The 25,344-nt window shown below is 40.8% G+C and overlaps 1 protein-coding gene across 2 annotated transcripts; it reads right to left on the reverse strand.

Annotated features, from left to right (window-relative positions):
- Nucleotides 1-12,929: 12,929 nt before the first annotated feature.
- RCC1 (regulator of chromosome condensation 1) lies at nt 12,930-25,219 on the reverse strand. 2 transcript variants are annotated; one of them, XM_075195873.1, is made up of 10 exons: nt 25,080-25,219; nt 22,282-22,377; nt 21,108-21,298; nt 20,842-21,021; nt 20,310-20,406; nt 19,880-20,002; nt 15,430-15,582; nt 14,029-14,148; nt 13,750-13,902; nt 12,930-13,640 (listed from the first exon to the last, which is right to left on the reverse strand). In XM_075195873.1, the coding sequence occupies exons 2-10, from the start codon at nt 22,358-22,360 to the stop codon at nt 13,471-13,473; spliced, it is 1,266 nt and encodes a 421-aa protein (XP_075051974.1). In that variant the 5' UTR covers nt 22,361-22,377; nt 25,080-25,219; the 3' UTR covers nt 12,930-13,470. The 2 variants fall into 2 exon arrangements, with proteins under 2 accessions (XP_075051974.1, XP_075051975.1); XM_075195874.1 differs by lacking the exon at nt 25,080-25,219 and adding an exon at nt 24,995-25,011.
- Between the last annotated feature and the right edge of the window lie 125 nt (nt 25,220-25,344).

The following is a 25,344-nucleotide window of genomic DNA, read 5'->3' on the forward strand; positions in this document are numbered from 1 at the left end:
TTCCCCATTATTCCCAAGTGTTTAAAAAAATACAAAAAAGTTATTAAAAAAAATACAAAAAACTAATTAAAAAAAAATTTAATTACAACAAAATTTGCACAACCAATCCTGCAATATAAGCCCATTGGTACTGCAATATTACCAAGTTCACACATTCAGCAGTAAAAGTCCAGTGGTACTGCAATATTACAAAGTTCACACATTCTGCAGTATCAGTCCATTGGTGCTGTGTCCTGTGCTGTGTCCTGTTCAGTCCAGTGGTGCTGTGTCCTGTGCTCTGTGCTTCTAAGGGCATAGTTATTTCCCCATTATTCCCAAGTTTTTAAAAAATAAAAGAAAAGTTATAAAAAAAAAAAAAAAATGATAACCAAATTTGCAAAACCAATCCAGCAGTATAAGTCCATTGGTACTGCAATATTACCAAGTTCACACATTCTGCAGTATCTTGTGCTACATATAATGGAGAACAAAAATTTGGAGGATAAAGTAGGGAAAGATCAAGACCCACTTCCTCCTAATGCTGAAGCTGCTGCCACTAGTCATGACATAGACGATGAAATGCCATCAACGTCGTCTTCCAAGCCCGATGCCCAATCTCCTAGTACAGGGCATGTAAAATCCAAAAAGCCCAAGTTAAGTAAAAGTAGCAAAAAGAGAAACTTAAAATCATCTGCGGAGAAAAGTAAAGTTGCCAATATGCCATTTACGACACGGAGTGGCAAGGAACGGCTTAGGCTAGGCCCTGGCCCGAGTTCATGACTAGTGGTTCAGCTTCACCCACGGATCTTAGCCCTCCTCCTCCCCCCCCTACAAAAAATTGAAGAGAGTTATGCTGTCAGCAACAACAAAACAGCAAAGAACTCTGCCTTCTAAAGAGAAATTATCACAAATCCCCAAGGCGAGTCCAAGGGTGTTGGTGGTTGCGAAGCCTGACCTTCCCATCACTGTACGGGAAGAGGTGGCTCGGGAGGAGGCTATTGATGATGTAGCTGGCGCTGTGGAGGAACTTGATGATGAGGATGGTGATGTGTTTATTGTAAATGAGGCACCAGGGGGGGAAACAGCTGATGTCCATGGGATGAAAAAGCCCATCGTCATGCCTGGTCAGAAGACCAAAAAATGCACCTCTTCGGTCTGGAGTTATTTTTATCCAAATCCGGACAACCAATTTATGGCCATATGTAGCTTATGTAAAGCTCAAATAAGCAGGGGTAAGGATCTTGCCCACCTAGGGATATCCTCCCTTATACGTCACCTGAATAACCTTCATAGTTCAGTGGTTAGTTCAGGAACTGGGGCTAGGACCGTCATCGTTACAGGGACACCTAAATCCCGTGGTCCAGTTGGATACACACCAGCAACACCCTCCTCGTCAACTTCCTCCACGATCTCCATCAGATTCAGTCCTGCAGCCCAAGTCAGCTGCCAGACTGAGTCCTCCTCAATACGGGATTCATCCGAGGAATCCTGCAGCGGTACGCCTACTACTGCCACTGCTGCTGCTGTTAGTTGGTCATCTTCCCAGAGGGGAAGTCGTAAGACCGCTAAGTCTTTCACAAAACAATTGACCGTCCAACAGTCGTTTGCCATGACCACAAAATACGATAGTAGTCACCCTATTGCAAAGCGTATAACTGCGGCTGTAACTGCAATGTTGGTGTTAGACGTACGCCCGGTGTCCGCCATCAGTGGAGTGGGATTTAGAGGGTTGATGGAGGTATTGTGTCCCCGGTACCAAATCCCCTCGAGATTCCACTTCACTAGGCAGGCGATACCAAAGATGTACAGAGAAGTACGATCAAGTGTCCTCAGTGCTCTAAAAAATGCGGTTGTACCCACTGTCCACTTTACCACGGACATGTGGACAAGTGGTTCTGGGCAAACGAAGGACTATATGACTGTGACAGCCCACTGGGTAGATGCATCCCATTCCGCAGCAACAGCTGCATCAGTAGCAGCATCTTCAAAATGGCTGCTCGTGCAAAGGCAGGCAACATTGTGTATTACAGGCTTTAATAAGAGGCACAACGCTGACAACATATTAGAGAAGCTGAGGGAAATTATCTCCCAGTGGCTTACCCCACTTAGACTCTCATGGGGATTTGTGGTGTCAGACAATGCCAGTAACATTGTGCGGGCATTAAATATGGGCAATTTCCAGCACGTCCCATGTTTTGCCCACACCATTAATTTGGTGGTGCAGCATTACCTCAAGAGTGACAGGGGTGTGCAGGAGATGCTTGCGGTGGCGCGCAAAATTGCTGGACACTTTCGGCATTCAGCCAGTGCCTACCGCAGACTAGAGGCACATCAAAAAACCATGAACCTGCCCTGCCATCACCTCAAACAAGAGGTTGTGACGCGCTGGAACTCCACCCTCTATATGCTGCAGAGGATGGAGGAGCAGCAAAAGGCCATTCAGGCCTACACAGCCACCTACGACATAGGCAAAGGAGTGGGGATGCGCCTGAGTCAAGCGCAGTGGAGACTGATTTCCGTGTTGTGCAAGGTTCTGCAGCCATTTGAACTTGCCACACGAGAAGTCAGTTCCGACACTGCCAGCTTGAGTCAGGTGATTCCCCTGATCAGGCTGTTGCAGAAGCAGCTGGAGAAAGTGAGGGAGGAGCTGGTAAGCCATTGCGATTACACCAAGCATGTAACTCTTGTGGATGTAGCCCTTCGTACGCTTTGCCAGGATCCAAGGGTGGTCACTCTTTTAAAGTCAGAGGAATACATTCTGGCCACCGTGCTCGATCCTCGGTTTAAAGCGTATGTTGTGTCTCTGTTTCCGGCGGACACAAGTCTACTGCGGTGCAAAGACCTGCTGGTCAGGAGATTGTCCTCTGAAGAGGACCGTGACATGCCAACAGCTCCACCCTCATTTTCTTCCACATCTATGGCTGCGAGGAAAAAACTCAGTTTTCCTAAAAGAGGCGCTGGCGGGGATGCTGATAACATCTGGTCCGGACTGAAGAACCTGCCAACCATTGCAGACATGTCTACTCTCGCTGCATTGGATGCTGTCACAATTGAAAAAATGGTGGAGGATTACTTTGCTGACACCATCCAAGTAGACATGGCAGACAGTCCATATTGTTACTGGCAGGGAAAAAAGGTAGTTTGGAAGCCCCTGTACAAACTGGCTCTATTTTACCTGAGTTGTCCCCCCTCCAGTGTGTACTCGGAAAGAGTTTTTAGTGCAGCGGTGAACCTGGTCAGTGAGCGGCGAAGGAGGTTGCTTCCTCAGAACGTTGAAAAAATGATGTTTATAAAAATGAATAATCAATTCCTCAATGAAGTACAGCACTGCCCTCCAGATAGTACAGAGGGACCTGTGGTTGTGGAGTCCAGCGGGGACGAATTGATAATGTGTGATGAGGAGGAAGTACACACACACTGTAGGGTGAGAGGAATCAGCGGTTGAGGATGAGGACGACATCTTGCCTCAGTAGAGCCTGTTTAGTCTGTACAGGGAGAGATGAATAGCTTTTTTGGTGTGGGGGCCCAAACAAACCAATCATTTCAGCCAAAGTTGTTTGGAAGGCCCTGTCGCTGAAATGATTGGTTTGTTAAAGTGTGCTTGTCCTATTTCAACAACATAAGGGTGGGTAGGAGAGCCCAAGGACAATTCCATCTTGGAACTTTTTTATTTGCATTATATGACCAATCAACAGTCGTTTGCCATGTTCAAAAAGTAAAACCAAATTGCAACAAATTCAAGAAATTAAACCAAAAGTAAAATGCCCTGTCATAATTTAAAACAAGAGGTATTGTCGTGCTCTAGAACTACTGTATTGTTGTTTATATTTTATAAACACTACACTTGAAAGCTTGAGTCTTTCAATGAAAGAGTAACTCTCCATTGCACGAATATTTGCAACAGGGACAATTTAAGGGTTAAGAAAGTCAACAAATAACACTTCGACGCTGTCTGTCTTTATAAACACTACACTTGGAAGTTGGAGGAGGTATTGTGGTCCCGGCACCAAATTTACTACCGGGGCCACTCCACTGTGCAGTCCATATTTCGGTGTATCAGATATTAAACAACGGTGACAGTTGATGCCCAATTTTTTAATCATATTGTTGGCGCTGTAAAAACTTGTGTTCCGGGCCCACCACACTACGCAGTCCATACCCTTTTTTGGTGGAATTCTGACCCGTGGAGGGTTTTTTAATTATATTATGGCCTCGGTACCAAATTGTGTACCGTGGCCACCACACTACGCAGTCCATACCCTTTTTTGGTGGAATTCTGACCCGTGGAGGGTTTTTTAATTGTATTGTGGCCTCGGTACCAAATTGTGTATCGGGGCCACCACACTACGCAATCAACAAAGATAGATGCGTATCATAGATAAAGTACATTCAGTGTTGTGGGGCAAATTGAAAAATATTCAAAATGCACTGTCATTATCAAAAACAAGAGGTTTTGACACGCTGAAACTCCAACATGTATATGATGGAGAGGATGGAGGAGCAGCCGTATGTGCAGTGTAATGCAGACCTGTTGAAGGTTTTCTATATATTTTTTATTGTGGTGCCCAGTGCCCACTACTCTACGCAGTTAAGACACTATTTTTGGGTGTAATGCAGACCTGTTGAAGGTTTTCTCTATATTATATTGTGGTGGCCAGTGGCCAGTCCTCAACGCAGTCCAGATACTATTTTTGGGTGTAATGCAGACCTGTTGAAGGTTTTCTCTATATTATATTGTGGTGGCCAGTGGCCAGTCCTCTACGCAGTCCAGATACTATTTTTGGGTGTAATGCAGACCTGTTGAAGGTTTTCTATATATTTTTTATTGTGGTGCCCAGTGCCCACTACTCTACGCAGTTAAGACACTATATTTGGGTGTAATGCAGACCTGTTGAAGGTTTTCTCTATATTATATTGTGGTGGCCAGTGGCCAGTCCTCAACGCAGTCCAGATACTATTTTTGGGTGTAATGCAGACCTGTTGAAGGTTTTCTCTATATTATATTGTGGTGGCCAGTGGCCAGTCCTCTACGCAGTCCAGATACTATTTTTGGGTGTAATGCAGACCTGTTGAAGGTTTTCTATATATTTTTTATTGTGGTGCCCAGTGCCCACTACTCTACGCAGTCCAGATACTTTTTTTGGGTGTAATTCAGACCTGTTGAAGGTTTTATCTATATATTTTATTGTGGTGCCCAGTGCCCACTACTCTACGCAGTCCAGATACTATTTTTGGGTGTAATGCAGACCTGTTGAAGGTTTTCTCTATATTATATTGTGGTGGCCAGTGGCCAGTCCTCTACGCAGTCCAGATACTATTTTTGGGTGTAATGCAGACCTGTTGAAGGTTTTCTCTATATTATATTGTGGTGGCCAGTGGCCAGTCCTCTACGCAGTCCAGATACTATTTTTGGGTGTAATGCAGACCTGTTGAAGGTTTTCTATATATTATATTGTGGTGGCCAGTGGCCAGTCCTCTACGCAGTCCAGATACTATTTTTGGGTGTAATGCAGACCTGTTGAAGGTTTTCTATATATTTTTTATTGTGGTGCCCAGTGCCCACTACTCTACGCAGTCCAGATACTTTTTTTGGGTGTAATTCAGACCTGTTGAAGGTTTTATCTATATTTTTTATTGTGGTGCCCAGTGGCCAGTCCTCTACGCAGTCCAGATACTATTTTTGGGTGTAATGCAGACCTGTTGAAGGTTTTCTCTATATTATATTGTGGTGGCCAGTGGCCAGTCCTCTACGCAGTCCAGATACTATTTTTGGGTGTAATGCAGACCTGTTGAAGGTTTTCTATATATTTTTTATTGTGGTGCCCAGTGCCCACTACTCTACGCAGTCCAGATACTTTTTTTGGGTGTAATTCAGACCTGTTGAAGGTATTATCTATATTTTTTATTGTGGTGCCCAGTGCCCACTACTCTACGCAGTTAAGACACTATTTTTGGGTGTAATGCAGACCTGTTGAAGGTTTTCTCTATATTATATTGAGGTGGCCAGTGGCCAGTCCTCAACGCAGTCCAGATACTATTTTTGGGTGTAATGCAGACCTGTTGAAGGTTTTCTCTATTTTATATTGTGGTGGCCAGTGGCCAGTCCTCTACGCAGTCCAGATACTATTTTTGGGTGTAATGCAGACCTGTTGAAGGTTTTCTATATATTTTTTATTGTGGTGCCCAGTGCCCACTACTCTACGCAGTCCAGATACTTTTTTTGGGTGTAATTCAGAACTGTTGAAGGTTTTATCTATATTTTTTATTGTGGTGCCCAGTGCCCACTACTCTACGCAGTCCAGATACTATTTTTGGGTGTAATGCAGACCTGTTGAAGGTTTTCTCTATATTATATTGTGGTGGCCAGTGGCCAGTCCTCTACGCAGTCCAGATACTATTTTTGGGTGTAATGCAGACCTGTTGAAGGTTTTCTATATATTTTTTATTGTGGTGCCCAGTGCCCACTACTCTACGCAGTCCAGATACTTTTTTTGGGTGTAATTCAGACCTGTTGAAGGTTTTATCTATATTTTTTATTGTGGTGCCCAGTGCCCACTACTCTACGCAGTCCAGATACTATTTTTGGGTGTAATGCAGACCTGTTGAAGGTTTTCTATATATTATATTGTGGTGGCCAGTGGCCAGTCCTCTACGCAGTACAGATACCATTTTTGGGTGTAATGCAGACCTGTTGAATGTTTTCTATATATTATATTGTGGTGGCCAGTCCTCTACGCAGTCCAGATACTATTTTTGGGTGTAATGCAGACCAGTTGATGGGTTTTTAATTATATTGTGGGGAACACTCCTCTACGCAGTCCAGAAAGATACCTCGTTGCAACGTTTTGTACTAAAAAAAAATAAAATATTGTGAGGTGTTAGGTGTTCAGAATAGCCTTTAAATTAGTGGAAATGATTGTTATTGAATGTTATTGAGGTTAATAATAGCGTAGGAGTGAAAATAAGCCCAAAAACTTGATTTTTAAACTTTTTAGTTTTTTTTCAAAAAAAATCCGAATCCAAAACCTTAAATCCGAACCAAAACCTTTCGGCAGGTGTTTTGCGAAACAAATCCGAACCCAAAACATTGCGAAAATCCGGATCCAAAACACAAAACACGAGACCTCAAAAGTCGCCGGTGCACATCCCTATACCAAATCCAAATCTTTTAACATGACAATATGACTGTGAAAAGTCGCTGCCCGGACGATCCGTCTTTTGTTGTTTAAAATGTGTCTAGTGCAGTGTTGGCTTACCTGTGACACTCCAGGTGTTGTGAAACTACAAGTCCCAGCATACCCTTCCAGCAATAAGCTGCTATATATTGGCAAAGCATGCTGGGACTTGTAGTTTCACAACACCTGGAGTGTCACAGGTTAGCCAACACTGGTCTAGTGTGTACGCATGAATTTCCAGAGCAATCGGACCTTCAGTCATTAGTAAAATCGCTGTAGATAACACGTCGGAGGGAAAATTCTTCATTGTGTACCTAGCCTTGTTCACTGCTAGGCTGTCCCTTATTACTTCAAGTCTTGTCAGTGAGACAAACTTCCTTCCGGGAGGACAGTTAAGTAAAATGTAGGAGAATGTGCTATTCCAGTGGGTAGGAAGGTGGATAGTGTTGTTTACAGAGTGGATGAATTGCTATAGGGGAGGAAGAAATTTACTACAAGGGAGAATGCAGAGATACAAAGGTATGGGGGGGGGAGGGTTACTATACTGGTGATGGGGAAATGCGTTCCTACAGAGGTGAGGAAAGCAAAATGTGTTTCAGGGTGCGGGCATGGCTCACTTTGTATGTGACATGATCCCACAATATGGAATGGTCATGCCCGTCTGGTGGCACTTCGTCGTAGTATACACTCTTCTATCCCCATGGTGACCTTTCTAACAATCTTGAGAGGTATGACTTAACACATAGGTTCCACTTTTCCTGTAGTAAATTCTATGCATCTGCTCCATATGTAACGTGTTTAAACAAATTATGTTTAATAGCGCCCCCTTCAAATAAGTACTATCTCCCACTGCTGCCTAATGTTGTAAAGCGTTCATCCCCAAAATACTATTATGAACCATGCAGGTAAAATACAGTGGCCGCATTTAACCTGAAATTCCACTGCATCAACATTACAAAGTAAAGTATTATCTCCACACTCAATTACAGACAGCTGAAGCTCCTCTTGCATCTTTAGGACAGTGTCCTTATGGAATCTAATGCAGATCAAAAAGCTGAAATGGACTTGCTCTAACAGAACTCCCCCTTTTTAATCAATAAAACCATGCACAAAAATCAACTAGGATCAAGCACAGATGCCAAAACGTAGTGATCTGTGTTCAAGATTTTAATAACTCATGGATCATTGCGAAGCGAATTAATTACTTGATCTACAAGGCCAACATACTTTGCGGAATTGCATTCTTTCATCTCCTCCTTCAGTTTGTCAAGCTGCTTTTCCAATAGTCGAATTAAGGGAATGACTGGGCTCAAGCTAGCAGAGTCTGAACTAACTTCACACGTCACTACAAATGGTTTCAGCACCTTGCACATCACAGAAAGGATTCCCCACTGTGCAAAAGTGAAACACATTCCCCCTCCTTTCCCAATGTCATGGCTTGTGCAATACACTTGTACGGCTTTGCGCTGTTTCTCCATCCTCTGAAGCATGTACAGGGTGGAATTCCACCTTGTTAATACCTCTTGCTTAAGTTGGTGGCAGGGCAAGTTAAATTGTTCATGGAGCTGCTGCAATCTCCTACATACTGTGGCAGAATGCCGGAAATGTCCCGAAATTTTCCCGAAAGCATCTCCTGCACCTCACGGTTATTTCTCAAGAAGCTCTGCACCACCAAGTTTATTGTGTGAGCAAAACAAGGAATGTGATGGAATTCACCCAGCTGTAATGCTTGCACAATATTGTTGGCGTTTTCATAAATAACATATCCTGGGGAGAGTCCAAGTCGTATAAGCCATGTATCAATGACATCCCTTAGTTTTCGCAACAAATTATCAGCTGTATGCCTCTTAGTGAAGCCGGTGGTACAAAGAGTAGCCTGCCTGTGACAAATGTTACGTAGTGGTGTACATGCTGCTGCTGTTCCTGCTTGTGAAGGCGAATGACCAACCCAGTAGGCTATCAGTCATATAGTCTTTGGTTTGGAGATATGTGGACAACTTCCACTTGTCCACATATCTGTGGTTAAGTGTACAGTGGGTAGAAGTTTGTAATGGGGACACAAAACATCAATTAACTGTGAAAAACCAGCTGCGTTTATTGTGGATATTGGACTCAGATCTAACACTAGCATACTCGCCATGGCATCTGTGATCTGCTTTGCAACTGGGTGACTGACATAATTGTTTCCCCTAGCAAAAGATTGTTTCACAGTTAATTGTTGTAAAGTAGTAGTGCTCTTCTTCTTGGGCTTCTTATGGGAGGAAGATTCACCCCCAGCAGCAGCAGTGGGACTAACGCTTAAACATTCTTCAGAGGAATCAATTATAGTGCAGGAGTCATCGAGCCTTACCAAGTGGAATGCAGGGCTAACTCCGATCGCTACCGAGGATATTGAGGAGGACGGTGTAGTGGATGTAGATTGCAGGCATCGGGATGTAGGTGAGAGAAGGGTCCTAGTTGATGATGGACTGCTTGTTGTAATTTTTTGCCATAACTTTCAGCTTTTCCCAACATCTTGCCATGAACTCTCGTCAAATGGCGTAACATGTATGAGGTTCCAAGATGGTTTAGGTCCCTCCCTCGACTGACTGTGGCTTTATATACACTACAAATGGCTATACAACTGTTGTCAGGATTTGGGTAGAAATAATTCTACACATAAGTGGTGGCTTTTTTGGTCTTATGCCCAGGCATGACAATGGGCTTCTTCTTGTCATATGCCAGAACTGCTGCCACTGGAGCAGGACTTACACAAACAACCTCATCAACATCCTCATTAGCGCCCTCGTCGGCTACACAAATCTCCCCTTCATCCTCTTCCAATTCCAAAGTGGCACCCTCAATTGGTGTATCATGGGCTACACGCGGGCTGTTCAGGCACACATCAGCAGAAATGCTGAAAGGGGCCTTTCTTTATGGGTACACTATTAGAATGGTGACGATTACACATACCACTCGTGGATGGATTCGCCTCAGGGATTGGTGTCATTTCCGATTCAGAGCATACATTTTCCTCTAATGCCTTACTGTTTTCTTGCAGCTCGGCTTTCACACATAACAGTAGTTGTGCAACACTTTTGCACTCCGAATTACTTGGTCTTGCTTGGTCATGAGTGACCTTACAAGAAGCCTCAGTAACATTTTTAGATCTCGCACTGAAAGAAAGGCGAAGGCCTCATTCTTTCTTTGCCACTGCTTGTGTAGAATGGCTTGTTGGCCATTTTTTTTTTTTTTTTAAATCAGCAGTTAACTTTTCCTCAATTACAGCTTTTTCTCTTCAACACGGTAAAGGGTTTTTGTTGGGTTTTTTTTGTGTTTTTTTCCCCCTGACTTAAAAAGACTATGTACTTTTACATTGGTTTTACCAGATGACGTACAGGGAAGACTACCATCAGGACTGGTGCCAGCAGCGGCTTGCTGATCCTGCTCATATGTGGACTGCTGTGAATCCATTTTAATGAGACTCCAAACACTTGTAGTGCAAATTCAGAAATATATAGTGCTGGTATATAATAATTTAATCACCAGAAAATAGCTTTTTTCAAAGAGGGGAATATCTGACACCTCAAATACTTGTAATGTAAATTAGGAAAAATGCCTCCTACTACTCTCTTCCAGCGGCCTAACCCTTCTCGCCCCCTCTCTTAAATGGCGCTGGATCGGTTTGGAGGCGAATATATATTCAGTCTAAAAATCGCGAGATTCGATGACATCACAATGACGTTTTACCTCGTTTAGGAATCCGAAAAGGCGGGTGAGTAAAGAGCCGACTCGGGACTCAGATTCCATAAGGGTTCGGTTCTCGGGCAACCGAGCCCGCCCATCTCGATCTTCCAGACCTCTCTGCATGAGAGTTGAGGAATAGAGAAAGTCAGCCTGAGACCTCGTTCTCCATGTGGACAGCTGGACTCAGTATTTGAGACGGTGTTATGCTTGCTTCCAAGCCAGTTTTCTCTATACCTCACAGTTCTCCTGTGGGGAGGACGGGAGGCGGCAAGCCCAGAAAAAGTATGCTGTATTAAATCCCTTTTCCCAGGAGAACAGGGTCAAATAGGAAACTTTTTCCCTGATAAAATAGGCACTACTGTAGTAAAGTGGTAAAATAGCAACAGACACGCTGTTGAGAGGTTTCTTTAAATTTATTTATTTTCTGAATACTTGAATGACTACTTAAAATAATGAAGGTATTGCATAAAATTATCTATATTAAAATCTGTGGGATTGAGAAAGAAACAATTATGTCTTCTGGTAGTTAAAGGGTTCTTTTAAACACCCCTTAGATATAGGAGAAAGAAAATTGGGTCTGTTGGAATGTGCTATTATATAGTCTTGGACAAAAATATTGGCATCCTTACACTTTCAAAATAATTCACAATTTCCTTTAGTCATAAGTGGAAATTAACTATGTATATATTACAGAACCTTTATTTTTTTTTTTTGTCTGAGTTTAATCCTTTTGAATTAGAAAACAAATTGACACCCTAGATATGTTTGGTAGTCCAGTTTTTGTCACAGTAACTGCAATAAAGCGATTCCTATAGCCACACATCATCTCTTTATTGTACATATGTAAAATCATTCCTGGGTGCATTTTAAATGGTCAGTGTTATACTCGGAGAACCAGAATTTTGATACTTGGTTCAGCATTGTGCTCCATAATGGCCTGCTATTCTCCAGACATAATTATTCCATGCACATGTTCAAGACACCCAATTCCAAATGCAGCACAGCAATCCCAAAACACACTATAAATTGGTCTCCTCTGTCCACAGAACATTTTCTCAGAATGAATTTGGCGTTTGCCAAAACATACCTGAACAACGTAGTCATCTCTCTTAGGACTGGGGCCCTTTTATATAATTAGGGGTAACAATCTGTGGGAGGGGTGGGAACAACAGGTACAAAGCAGTACTGAGGTCCAGGCCTTCCTGTGCAGTGGGGAGAGCTACTAACCTGGTGTTAGTAGCTCTCGTTGGCTATTGTCCCAAAAAGTTGCAGTACCATTCCTCTTGGCAGCCCTGCATATGTCATTGAGATAGTGCCAGATGGTTAGAGTTTAAACATATACATACACCTGAATGTTAGCATGAAACTGTTTGGCAGCTGATAAAGGTACTTTAGTCACCATTCAAGCAATAATGTGCTGCAAACTTCAATCACGTTTTCGAGGGAGAATGGCTACAGTGCCATGAACTTTAAGCCATCTAATAAGATTATATACAGTGGAAACGAACATCATAGTCTCTGGAAATGGATTTGAAGCCATATACTAGGCTACAAATAGCTCAAAAGCACAACTGGTTTTGCTAAGACACTTAATTTTCAATTGTCAATTCTTCATTTTTGTTGTCAGAGATCATGGCTTCAATACACACTTGAATTTCTTACTTGTGTCAAGACATGGATCACATGTAACGATTCTACAAATTTTAATCAACAGATCTTTTTCACAATCTTTTAATTGGATGAATTGTACACACATTATAAACTTTATAGTGAGTATGACCAGCAGAGATTGCTTAATTATGAATCTGCCTACTCGCAAAGCAATACAACAGTTTAAGCAGCGAGATCAAGTTTCCAAATAAGATTCTTGATTAAAATAGTGTCAGCACATAGCAAAAATAAAATAAATCATGGCAGGTTAAAGTCAGATGTAGTGTCAAATCAATGATCAGATTGTTGGAGGTTTCATATTAGATCTTATGCAACTCCTTTCTGAAAGAAAGAATAGTTCTGAAATTATTGCAACTGAAGCAGGAAAACAAAAACATGTTTATGAAAAAAAGGATTTATTCCAAAGACAGTTTCTTTAAAAGATGTTTCATATCCCTGTCAAGTAAAACAGCAAAAAGGAAATTGAGATTTCCTACAGTCATACACACCCATAATAAGGACATGCCTTTCACACTTATAAAAATAAAACAATTTGCTTTTTATGACTTTGGGTATTAAAAAATAAAGTTATTTAACAAGTATGATAAATGCAGAGAGGGGTGCATGGGAAAATGAATTGCATTCCAATCTAAATTCACACAAAACCAAGAAGACAAAGGATATATGACAGAGCCAAAGTGAAAGACGTATGTAGATTGTTATTTGTGCGAGTGGGTTGGGAGTGGTATATAGGCAAGTGTAATAAGGGATACAGTAGAGCAGATATCTGAAAGGAAAACTCCCACAACAAAGATTTCCATAATTATATTTAAGGGCTAATTAAAAAGTTCAGAAGTGGCATATTTGCAACGTAAGTGGCTCAGATATTCCATGTCCATTTGGCCGACTGCCGTTCTGGTTTTTCCTAAATCACTGGTGGTCAGCTGCAATCTTTAACCAGTAGAACAGTGTGCTGTCCTCCACTGGACACAGACAAAACTTTTCTGTTCTCAAGCTGCTTCCCATTCATCTCATAAGGACTCCAAACATCATCTTCATCACCTGTGCCTAGTTGCTGGTTGGTACCCATACCCCAAGAAAAGATACAACCTAGTAAAGAGGAAAGCATTAAAAAAAAAAAGCAAAAACAAAAATTGAGGACACGTATTGAAGAATATGTCCATTAACAAGTGACTAAGAAGCATTAAAGGACACTCACCTTCCTTAGATACAGCATAACTGACAGAAGCTCCACAGGCCACACTAGCGATCTTGGGGAGGTTAGGAATCAGAGTGGGTTCATTCTTCTCCTCAGCATTTTCACCAAGACCAAGTCGGCCATATTCAGCTCGGCCTAGACTATATGCAGTTCCTTTATTTCAAATAAAAACATGAACAAATAATACAGCCATCGATTTAAGCATTTGGGTCATTGAAGTACTGATATTTAAGACTAAGAAATCCATTTACTATATTTAGAAAATTTTACTAAACTCACCCTCTGAGTCCACACACACAGTGTGATGCTGTCCTCCAGAAAATCCCACCCAGGACTTACTGGAGTTTTTGAATGAAGTCAAGTTCTGGGGTGCGAAACAAGAGTTGGTAGTCTTAGTACCTGCAGGAAAGTGATGCACATTGAGATCAATGTACAATATAAAACTTAATTTACATAGTTTTAGCATCGTTAAACTGCATAATATAGAGTTTTCAGTTCACATAGTGCGTTACGATGGCAGCGTTATACATAAATTTCCCCCACGGGCACATTGCCCAAGGAGGTGCCTGTAGATTTAGTTCCTTGTACCTCCAGATTACCATATCTTGTGTCTCTTTATTTACAGTCACCATGCTTTGTGCGTCTCATGGATTGGCACCAGTTTTTTTTATAAAAGTGCTGAAATATTACACAGAGCTGTACATTAAAAGGTTTATGACACAAATTGCATAAAAATACAGGAAACTGAAGGTATAGATGTCCCTGCCAAAATGAGCTTAAAGTAGCAGAACAATTGTTGATGGTGGGGAAAGTACAGCTGGCCAATGTAAGATAGCAGCATTATCAGTCGCCAATACCAACACAGCCATTGATAACAGTCATTCAAGGTGTTTATTTGCACCTTGCCAGGAACGGAGGGGGCCGTAGCTTGTTACCAATGCCCTGTAGGACCTATGCTTAGCCCCATTGTTTCCTCAAGTGGCCTGAGCCAGGCTGCACAAAGCCAGTAAAATCAGAAGGCAAGAGATAGGTAATGAATTGTGAAGAAGTCAACTAAGGACTATGATCATGTCCTTGCTGTAGATTTAGGGAGTTTGTGCATCACAGAGCTAGGAGTTTTTGTCCTGCCTGGTTAGATTGGAATCTTTTGTAGATTGGTTAATTCAATGTGAAACTGCAGTTTGTTCTGGTTGGAGCTTCAGTGGTTGGGCTAACAAAAGCTATGGGAAGATATGGCCAGTATCTGGAACAGTGGGGATACTAAGTGGCTGACCCGCTGCTTGCCATAGTTGGCATGACAGAAGAACAAAAATGCAAAGGCTATATGTGCAACAAAAAAATTATCTTGATTTCAGGATGTTTGCGCCAGCGAGAATTCTGACTGATCGAAGCAGTGCACCATGGTTGCTTGTTCGAGGATTTAGGAACATTCACCTCCGGATTTATCTGTGTATATCATTTCATATGCTCCCTGCTGTAATCGTTTGTATGGTATTGCTACAATGTGTAACGGTTAAAATTGTCCATTAAACCTTCACTGCTGATCAGTACATATGTTAATATGAGAGCCGAGGCTATAACCAGTGAAACCACCATTAAAATGTATTAAAGCCACATAGTGTGTCAAATTATCTGAATAATGCGGTCAATACACAAGGCAGAACTACTACACTCACTCACCCAGCTGATGGTAGTTGGAAAGGCCAAATCCATAAACATGCCCTTCTTGCGATACTGCGAAAGTAAAGTAAGCACCACAGAAAACATCTTGGAACACAACACGACCGCACCCTTTTGCCTTCAAGTGGATACACTGTGGAGTCAGTAGCCTCTCTGCAGGGACATAAAAAAAAAATAGGTTTAGTACATAAAGCATTATTGAACCATATTAAAGGCTTGGGTGCTCCACATAGATCTCCAGGTCCTGTTAGAAAAAAAGGTCTCCATATTAGCCATCATGCTTGCTTGTACAGAAGGTCATTTCATAATTATACTTCCAGAGCTTGTGCTTCAGTGGTGTGCACAGACTGCTGGTCTCCCTGCTGTAATAAGTAAAAGTGTAATAGAGTCACAAGAAATACTGTGGCAAGTGGTGCTTCATAAGTAGATAATGATAATTATTTCTAACTGGAAAATCACCTTCAAAAAGGACAAACCAGCCTACAGCAATTACTACAGACAACACTGAGTTTTAGACAAACTCCATTAATGCCGCGCATTATCTATATTACCAAGTTGCAGGAAATATGTAAAGGGCACCAACAGCCAACATTTCGCAAGCTATTAAAATGGTTACAAATGTTGATGAAACCCTTAGGAGCAGCACAGAAAGCTTGCATGCTCTGGAAACACTGCAAGACACAAAATGGTAGCAATAGGTCAGGCCAATTACATTCATCTGCAAAGTAATTCAAATGTGCTGCTCCCCAAAGAGTCGAAAGGTTAGCCTCAGACATGTTGCCGTTATAGGGACAGGGGATAATCACTTTACATGCACGGTAAAATATCAAGACTCAAATTTTACAGACTCTAGTAATGGATTATTCGGTTTATGACTAATGTACAAAGCAAAAAAAAATTACAGCTAAATATTCAGTTTAAGTAATATTAAATTCTCAAAAGTAGCTTTGAAACCCAAATGTCAACACATATGTTTTAGTATTCCAAAATGTAAGACATGGGCTCCTATAGATTTATATTATGGTAGCGTGACTGCTCAAATAAAGGGGAATCTTTTTTAGGGCTAGACCACCATAGGGGAGGAGCAAAGTTACGTTATTATTGCCAATATTGTGACCCATGTAATGATCAATATCCACAAAATGCCTTAAACATTCACATACATTTATCCTGGACAAATGCATAGAATATTCTAAATGCTCAATAATTCGATGTAGATACTGGGAAAGAAATCCCTTTGACAAAGCAGTGCAAGTGGCATTTTAAGACGGAGGCACTGACAACTATGGTGGTGTTGTGAAGTTCTCATGATCAGCAGCACGTTAAGTGTGTGTATATATATATATATATATATATATATATATATATATATATATACACACACACACACATATACACATATACATACATACATACACACACACACACACACACACAAACACACACACAAACCTAAACAATCTCGATCTCCCTGATGCCAGTGCACACAAGTCAGAGGGCCTAGGACGACCATCTCTGCCATTCCGCACCAATCGACCATCTCTGCCATTCCGCTCCAATCCAGTGACTGTCACACTACACTTTCCAAAGTGCCAAGGAGATCCTTCTTTATATATTCCTACTTGTTAAGGTTTAGGGGGTCACCTTATCACACTGCTTTAGGCAGCTTTACCCCTCATACCATCCCATAAGGAAGCACAGGTGGAAAGAGGCATCAAGAGATTGGAGATCAAATTACTACTATAGTTAGCCAATTATTACCCCTTATTTGGTACGCACAAACACACCCACGGGTTGTTTTGGTGCTGGGAATTATTCTGAAACTATATCACACTATTGCTGTTTTACATGTTTCTTATATACGATGCGGAGCTTTGGACAGTATCCAGGTACAGTCTGAAGACCACAACTTTAATACACCTTACTAAGAATTTATCCGGTATGCATATATAATACCACCCTTTATTTTTGGCTACAGTTCCAGAAATACCACACTCTGCTTTTCTTTTAGACTATCCTTGCTGGACCTACAATCCGGGTAATTGCAACACAGCTGCCGCTTGTTCATAAAAAGTGTTTGGGTGCAGTATATGGTATATGAACTACATTGGGACTTGATTTGAATTTGGCAGTGTGTGTGTGTTATACATGAATAGAGAATAAGACCAGATACTGATCATCAACATGAGTATGCAGAATATAGAAAGTGGAATTGCTCACTTGTCTATACGATTTATATTTTTATATAGCTCATTAATTTTTATTTTGGTGGTTAGTTGATAAATTTAAAATTTTTCAGCCCTTCCCATAATTACCACTGCAATAAAAGCTACCCTTTAAGCCATACCACTTTATAAACTGCTCCCTGAAAAATAAAAAGAATGGTATTTTCGTACCCAATTGTCCCCAGCCAATTCAAATATATTTAGAGTGTTCAGGAGTTTGGCACTTTAAAGTCTGAAACCCCACCTCTATCTCCCCTCCCTACAGGGAATGCTCATCTTTCAAACCAAGCCCCACAGGAGAGGATAAAGGAAAGGAATGAAGAGCACAAGTACGTGCAGCAACATTCCCCAAAAACAAACTTTACAGGAGAACAAAGGTGCAAAGGGTCAGCACGCAGAATCCCCAAGGGATTCAGAGAAAAGGTTTATATGCAAGTACAAAAATCATATTTTCTCTTCCATCATATGGGGGACAGGGATGATGGGACTTCAAAGCTGGCCATGAGTTATGCTAAGAGGATGCTAGTAGACAGTATTAGTGTTGTGCACGGAATCTTTTGATGCAACAACATTGAACTTCTAGAACTTAGTAACTGTATAAACAAAGTACCAGGGGCTATCCTGAGACAGGTGCTCAGCTAAAGCTCCATGCTGTGCTACCCACAGATCTGGTAAATACGCTTCTAAACTGACAGTTTTTTCTGTCCCAAAGAAAGCATGAAGGATCAGCAAAGTAATCTAGCAACTGCTCGCTGAAAGGCAGACACACCTCTCTTGATATAATAACCCAGAGAACAGTTTCCTTAAACTGAAGCCAGAGAGAAAGCAAATTCAATTAGGTCCGGCGACTGCACAGGTAAAGTGACAATACGGTACAGCAACATCGCAGATTTCCTTTCCCAACCCTACGGGGTGCGCACGGCAATCCACAATGTTGCTGTAACGTCTTATCAATGGAAGCACGTATCCGCAATCTTTAGACCCAATTGAATATGCCCCATAGATTTTCAGAAAACTAAGCCAAATCCCTCATCCTCTGAAGATTGATCGTGTTGCAATGTCAGAATCACCATATCCTCATTTAAAATGAAACCTAGAAACTACATTACACTGAAAGGATAGCTTCACTGCAAGAATGTCTGCACTTCTGGTAAAGCGCAACTCTTCACTGGCAATATCGGAAAATTTAAATCTTTTACTTTGTTAAAAGCGGATTTTAATATCCAATTATGGTAACAGTCATCTAGATTAAGCCCCCCCCACAAGCAGGGGGAATTAAATTAGCCACAAAGTTCAGTACAGAAATTTCCGCTCATTTTTTTTCTGTCGCGTCCATAGAGATGTGAGGAAAAATGAGCAGAGATTTTACCATAGTAACAAGTAAAAATGCACAGCCGCAATGTTCTGAGGAGCATCGGATGCTAACTGAATTTCCCTCATTATGTCTTTGTGACTTGTAACGGTGACTGTCCAGTGCTGCCTTCTAAACTAGAATGATACACTATTCTAAATCAAGCAAGTTTTATTAAGCAAGCCTGGAACCTGTACAAGCAATTACTCTAAACGAAAAAATATGATCACAAGAGTACCAATGACTTCAAAGGGCAACAAATGTTTTTCAGTCTTTACAGAAAACATTAAAATGAAATAAAATAATTGAGTGAATCCAGGAAGTCTTCCAGCAACGTACTGTGATAACACACAAATTATGTTTACATTGTTCAGATTTAATTTCTCCAGAAATTGTATTAATTTGTACATATCAAGCTGAGTGGTTTGTAGTTAGTCAGAGATTTTTGGATAAAACCAAAAACTGAAAGACATTGATTTGTTAAAAACAAAACCAAAAGTTTATACAACAATTTGTAAAGTGTGTTTGTTGTCAGACACAGACAAGACATAGAAGCCATCCTGGAACACATGTTATTTCCTCAAGAAGGCAAAAATTTACACTATAGCTGAGCAGGCAAAGACAGGTATATACAAAAAAAAAAAAAAAAAAAAAAAAAAAAAAGTTAAATAAAAGAGGGAAGTCTATAGAAACAGAGTCCATATATCCATCACAAAATGCATTAATGGCAGACCTTTGTAACCTTATGCATTTAAAGATGGGTCAGTACAAGTTTCAAACTAGTTTATTTACTGTGATATACAGATATCAAATGCTGCCATCTGTAAAACAAAAGGACAAGGTGAGCTTTCAAAGGCCTGTATTAGTCACTAACCTAGACCCTTGCGTCCTCCACGATTTGTGAACCTCTCGGGTACCCGGCCCAGTTGACCCTGTTCCCCACACCCTGATGTGTAAAGTTCCCCTTCTGATGTAAGCATCACAAGGTGATCATTTCCTATAGCAGGAAAAAAAATTAATAAAAAAAAGCAGTAAGTGACAGATGTTCATTAGGCAACTGAAACACATCAGCAGTAAATATATAGCTGTATATGTATGATGCTATTTAATTGGAAAACATGACCAGACATTGCTGCATGACCTAAAAGATGATAAACTATCAAATATCATAGTAGAAATTGATCAAAAAATATGTGTAGCCAGATACCGTCATACAGCAATGAATCCAAACAACTGTTGACTGCTTTTGTTCTTCATTTAATGATAAAATGAACACTTCCCATTCTCCACCAACCTGCACTCACCTGAGGCTATTTTCACCACTGGAACATTTAGCTGCACCTGTAAGGGAACCACACTCTTCTTCATTGGCTCCAGCAAACCAATAACACCATTATTGTCCTATGAGGAGAGAAAAGCATAAAATAAAAAGTTCAGTAACAGCAGACAAATATATAGAAAAATAAAGAAATAAGGGTTGGCATGGCTGCCATAGGCAGCCTAGCAATGAGCACCCAAACTGCAGGGCACTTTGATAAAAATGGTGTATCCTTCGGTGGGGGAAAATAGAGGGAAGGAGCTTTTCCTTTAGACTACTTAGCTCCTAAGTGCACAGCTCTAGTGCTGCCTCTATATTCCCCAATGGCTGTAGTGTTCCTAGAATAGAGAGAAAACCATATTATGCAAGTCTGGTGACAGCCCCAACCTATAGAGACTGATGGTATAAGATCGGGTTGCTATATGACAGCCTATCCCCGAAGTAAAGAGAAAGAAAACCAGTGGACATGACATTCTTACATCTAGGATAGATCGTTCGAGACAACAAACTCAAATTACCCTGAAAGATCCAAAGATGAACACTCTTCCATCCTCTGTCAAAGCAGCAGTGTGACTGTCCCCCGCAGATACTTGCACCACCTTTTCCTGCAAATCGACCTTTCCAGGTTGGGTTTCTGAACCCTCCTCTGTAGTATCCCGGCCCAACGCCCCTTCATCATTACAACCAAAAGTATAAATCTGTAAAGAGACCAAGTTGAAGAAATTGAATAAACATGTTTAAGGACAGAATATGCAATGTCTACTGTATTCAGCAACAAACTCACACTTCCAGATGCTCCAAGGCACACTGTGTGCATTCCTCCTGCCTCAGCCTGTAAAATCTGTTCTGGAAGAGGGACCAGTGCCGGCTTCTTACGTTCCATGACATCTTCTCCCAGGCCCAGTTGACCCACATCACCTTGGCCAAGTGCCAGCACCAGACCACCAATAGAATTGTAGGACATATGAGAAACCACTGAAAAAGTAAGTCTGGATTCAGCTTACATTCTGAACAAACATCTGCTGCAGTCAAAAGATCACTTGTGTATCCAGTAAAGTGGAGTAACTATGAATAGTGTGTTTACTAGTGTGTTTACAGTGCAGTCCTGATTCAAAAAGCTAAAGATATCAATGCAATGAAATATGCTCACTGGGCAAGGGGCAACGAGTGCCAACAAACCATCAATTTACAACACTAAAAATTGAGATTGTTTACAGAAACAGTTTGAAATAAACATCTTTGTAAGAGCAGCAAACCAAAAGTGAATATACCCCATCTCATAGTAGAGCCACATATATCCCTGGTTGATACCAGAAAGGGAGCAAAGGGGACTGTATCCACTATACTGTATAATAGGGATAGGCAACGTAATCAGACATGTTGTGCTTCCCAACTAGCCATAGATGGGCATTATATAAACTATAAATATTAATAAAGAACTACTCACTAATAGTTCTTCTATAAAATCATATTTTATTGTTTATTAAAAACACACAATGACCTTACCGTCTATCTCCTTATCTTTAAACGGCAAAATATTAAAACAAAGTGATAGTAAGAAAAAAGTGAAAGGCAAAAATTGTGTCTAAAATGTTGTAATTATGCAAAAGGGACCTTCTTATAATAATGATAAATCTATTGATAGAAAGTAGCTCCACGTTTTAAAAGAAGTTGTTATTGATTATTACACAGAAAATAGGCTGATAAAATTATGTTTGTATATAGATAAAGCAACTAAAATCCTATATTTAAGATGCTTAGATGATAGCCATAGATAGGGCAATGTAAGCACACTGAAATGGTATGAAAAAGTAAGAGGAATCTCCAGACTCAGCACTGATTTGTGATACAGAATCCAATCATGTTACAAGCTTCAAAAAAAAAAAAAAAAGTGTTCGGGCTGAATCTAATTTAAGTTCTGCCCAATCTAATAATTCATGGACAATTCTTATACTTACACTTAGATTTCTTGATAGTTGGATTTCCATTGTTTTCCTCAGCAGGGACACTCCTCTTCAAGTTTTTCTTTCCACGCATATTAGAAACAATTCTTCCTATGGAAATAGACACGTTTATTGCTACTTATAAAAGTGAAAAAGGACACGCAAGACCATGTACCACTCACAAACTTAGCCAATGTTCTTTTGCACAAAATGGTGTGAACATGAGCAAAACAGCCTGCAAAAGCCCTCACACCCATCATTGCAAACGGAGCAGAGAGGAGCGCACGAAGAGAAGCCACAACGGAAGACAGAAAAGAAAGAAGGCATTAGAAAGGTAAGTCAGAGAAAAGGAATCATAAAGGGGCGCAGCAAATAAAGGGGAGACAGCCTCAAAGGGGCGCATCAAGTAATAAAGGGGAGATACAAAGGGGGAAAAAAAACAGCATGTGTGCAGTGTGATGATGAAAGGGCACAGTGTACTGAAGGAGAGGGCATAGTTTTATGAAGGAGAAGAGTGTGATGAAGGATGAGACCTTTTATCATGATCATTTATTTATATAGCGCCACTAATTCCACAGCACTGTACAAAGAACTCACTCACATCAGTCCCTGCCCCATTGGAGCTTACAGTCTAAATTCCCTAACATATACACACACACACACACTAAGGTCAATTTGATAGCAGCCAATCAACCTACTAGTATGTTTTTGGAGTATGTGGGAGGAAACCGGAGGAAACCCACGCAGACACAGGGAGAACCTACAAACTCCACACAGATAAGGCCATGGTCGAGAATCAAACTCATGACCCCAGCGATGTGAGACAGAAGTGCTAACCACTAAGCCACCGTGCTGCCCATAGTTTATGTTTTTATTTTGGCCGAGGGGTGCCTTGAAAAAATTACTGAGAACCAAAAAGTTTTGAAACCTTGGAAGAGGGGTGGAGACTTGCACCCAGGACACCTAAAAGTAAGTGAGAATAACTTCTTACCCACTCCTACAATTTCTATGATCTTATGAGTGTATGGAGACATTATATTATTTATGAGTGTCCTTAATAATTTATACAAATTTAATTTTAGCAGGGGTCACCAGACATGAGTGCCGCAATGCCTCCAACAGGAGAAAAAGCACAAGATCCTCAGTTACATGCCAGCCACTTGTCTTTTGCCTGGCCCAACACAGTTTTGGGTATGAAATCATGGGGCAAAGATAGCATTTTTAATAAACAGCTATAGTTTTCCAAGAGTTCAATGGAGTTGGGCCACCAATTTGAGAGAGATAGTCAGAGTAGTCAGTTACATATAAAATATAGTTTTGCAAGAGTTAACGTTTTTATTACAAATTGCAACAAAAATAAATACCATATCACTGTCCAAAATAAAACAGACCCTATAACATCAAAGGGTAAAAAGGACCAATAGGAACACAACTTCACATTATCATAACACCCAAATTTCCTGCAATCCCTACACAAAAACTACTGCATCACTTCACAAATAAGATGACTATATACAAAGAAACATGACATCCTCTAACAAAACATAAGCTGATGAAAACGCTGTCTGTAACCACTTTGCCACCTGCTTTCATGCCCGAAACAGTGTTGGGCCAGGCAAAAGTGGCTAGCATGTAACTGACCACCCTGTGTTGATTCCCACTATCAAATTGGTGGCCCAACGGCATTTAACCCTTGCAAAACTACAGCTATTTATTCAAAATTATAATATATGGTGAATTTGCCCACTGATTTCATGCTCAAAAACCTTGCTGGGTCAGGCTAAATACTATTGCAGTTTGTGTAAGGACACCCTTTAGTATTAATTTGATGTGAAATAAGTGATCAAACTTGATTTCATTTGTTAAAAAATAACCTTTTCTGAATAAGAAGCAGGCCAAATAAGAAGCAAACTTCTGCCTTGTGGAAAATGTGTAGTCCTATAGATTGTAAGTTTTCAGTTATGAACCAGTCATGTTTTATAACAGTTTCTTCCCTACTATAAAGCACTGCATAGTATGCTTGTGCTACATAAATACATGGTACAAAATATATAGAGTAACATTACTCATAGCCATGATTCAAATGTCTAGTTTCATTTTCTAAACTGTATTAGAAAAATTGTAACACCTGGGGGATACATGTATCAAGCTGCAAGTTTCCAGTGAGTTTGAAAAGTGGAGATGTTGCCTATAGCAACCAGATTCTAGATGTCATTTTATAGATTGTACTAAATAAATCATAACTAAAATCCGATTGGTTGCTACAACTTCATATTTCAAACCCACTTTAAACTCACAGCTTAATACATTTACTTCCTGATTGGACATTATGGCAAATACCTCCTTTCTACAGTTTTCAGAAATGTCCCACTGAAGCACAGTGAAGTGAAGCTACAAACACTCATGAGTCACAATACATATAGAGAAACATAAAAAGTTACGATATCTTTTTTTTGTCCCATATATCACAGACAACACCACGGCCTTCACTCACTTCCAGACACCCATCACATACATACATACATACATACATACATACATACGGCTGCAGTTATAATAGAATACTAAAAAAAAAAAAAAAACAAGAGTGGACAAGCAAATGTAGCGTTAAGAAACCAGTCAGATGAAACAATAATAGCTATAAGGAACCAAATATATACATTAGTCATCTCTGTAGGCTTCACTCAGTCAACTTTCCCATATAACTCGGTAACACTTGCAGGCATACCTCAATTACACACAGTGCTCGATCTACTACATTACATATAACAAATCGACCCCTTCTATCACCCCATACTCGTACCCCTACTTACCGGTTTCAACTATACCTCTTTGCCGCGCGCGACTTCTTTAAGCAGCTGTTCAACACGTGCGGCGCTTACTGACGTCAGAATGTGCGCGACACTAATATGGCACGCTCGCTATGTAGAGCAACAAATCGTGCTAGGAATATCTTGAATGGGAAATGATGGTGGCCCCCGGGATAGGTATCGGGCGTGTCTGCAGTATAGGCTGTGTCCCACATGCAGCTATTGCTTATGGTTTATGACGTAAAGCACAGGAATGTGTATCCGCATT

Source organism: Mixophyes fleayi, chromosome 2 (assembly GCF_038048845.1).
Source record: "Mixophyes fleayi isolate aMixFle1 chromosome 2, aMixFle1.hap1, whole genome shotgun sequence".
Taxonomy (NCBI): domain Eukaryota; kingdom Metazoa; phylum Chordata; class Amphibia; order Anura; family Limnodynastidae; genus Mixophyes; species Mixophyes fleayi.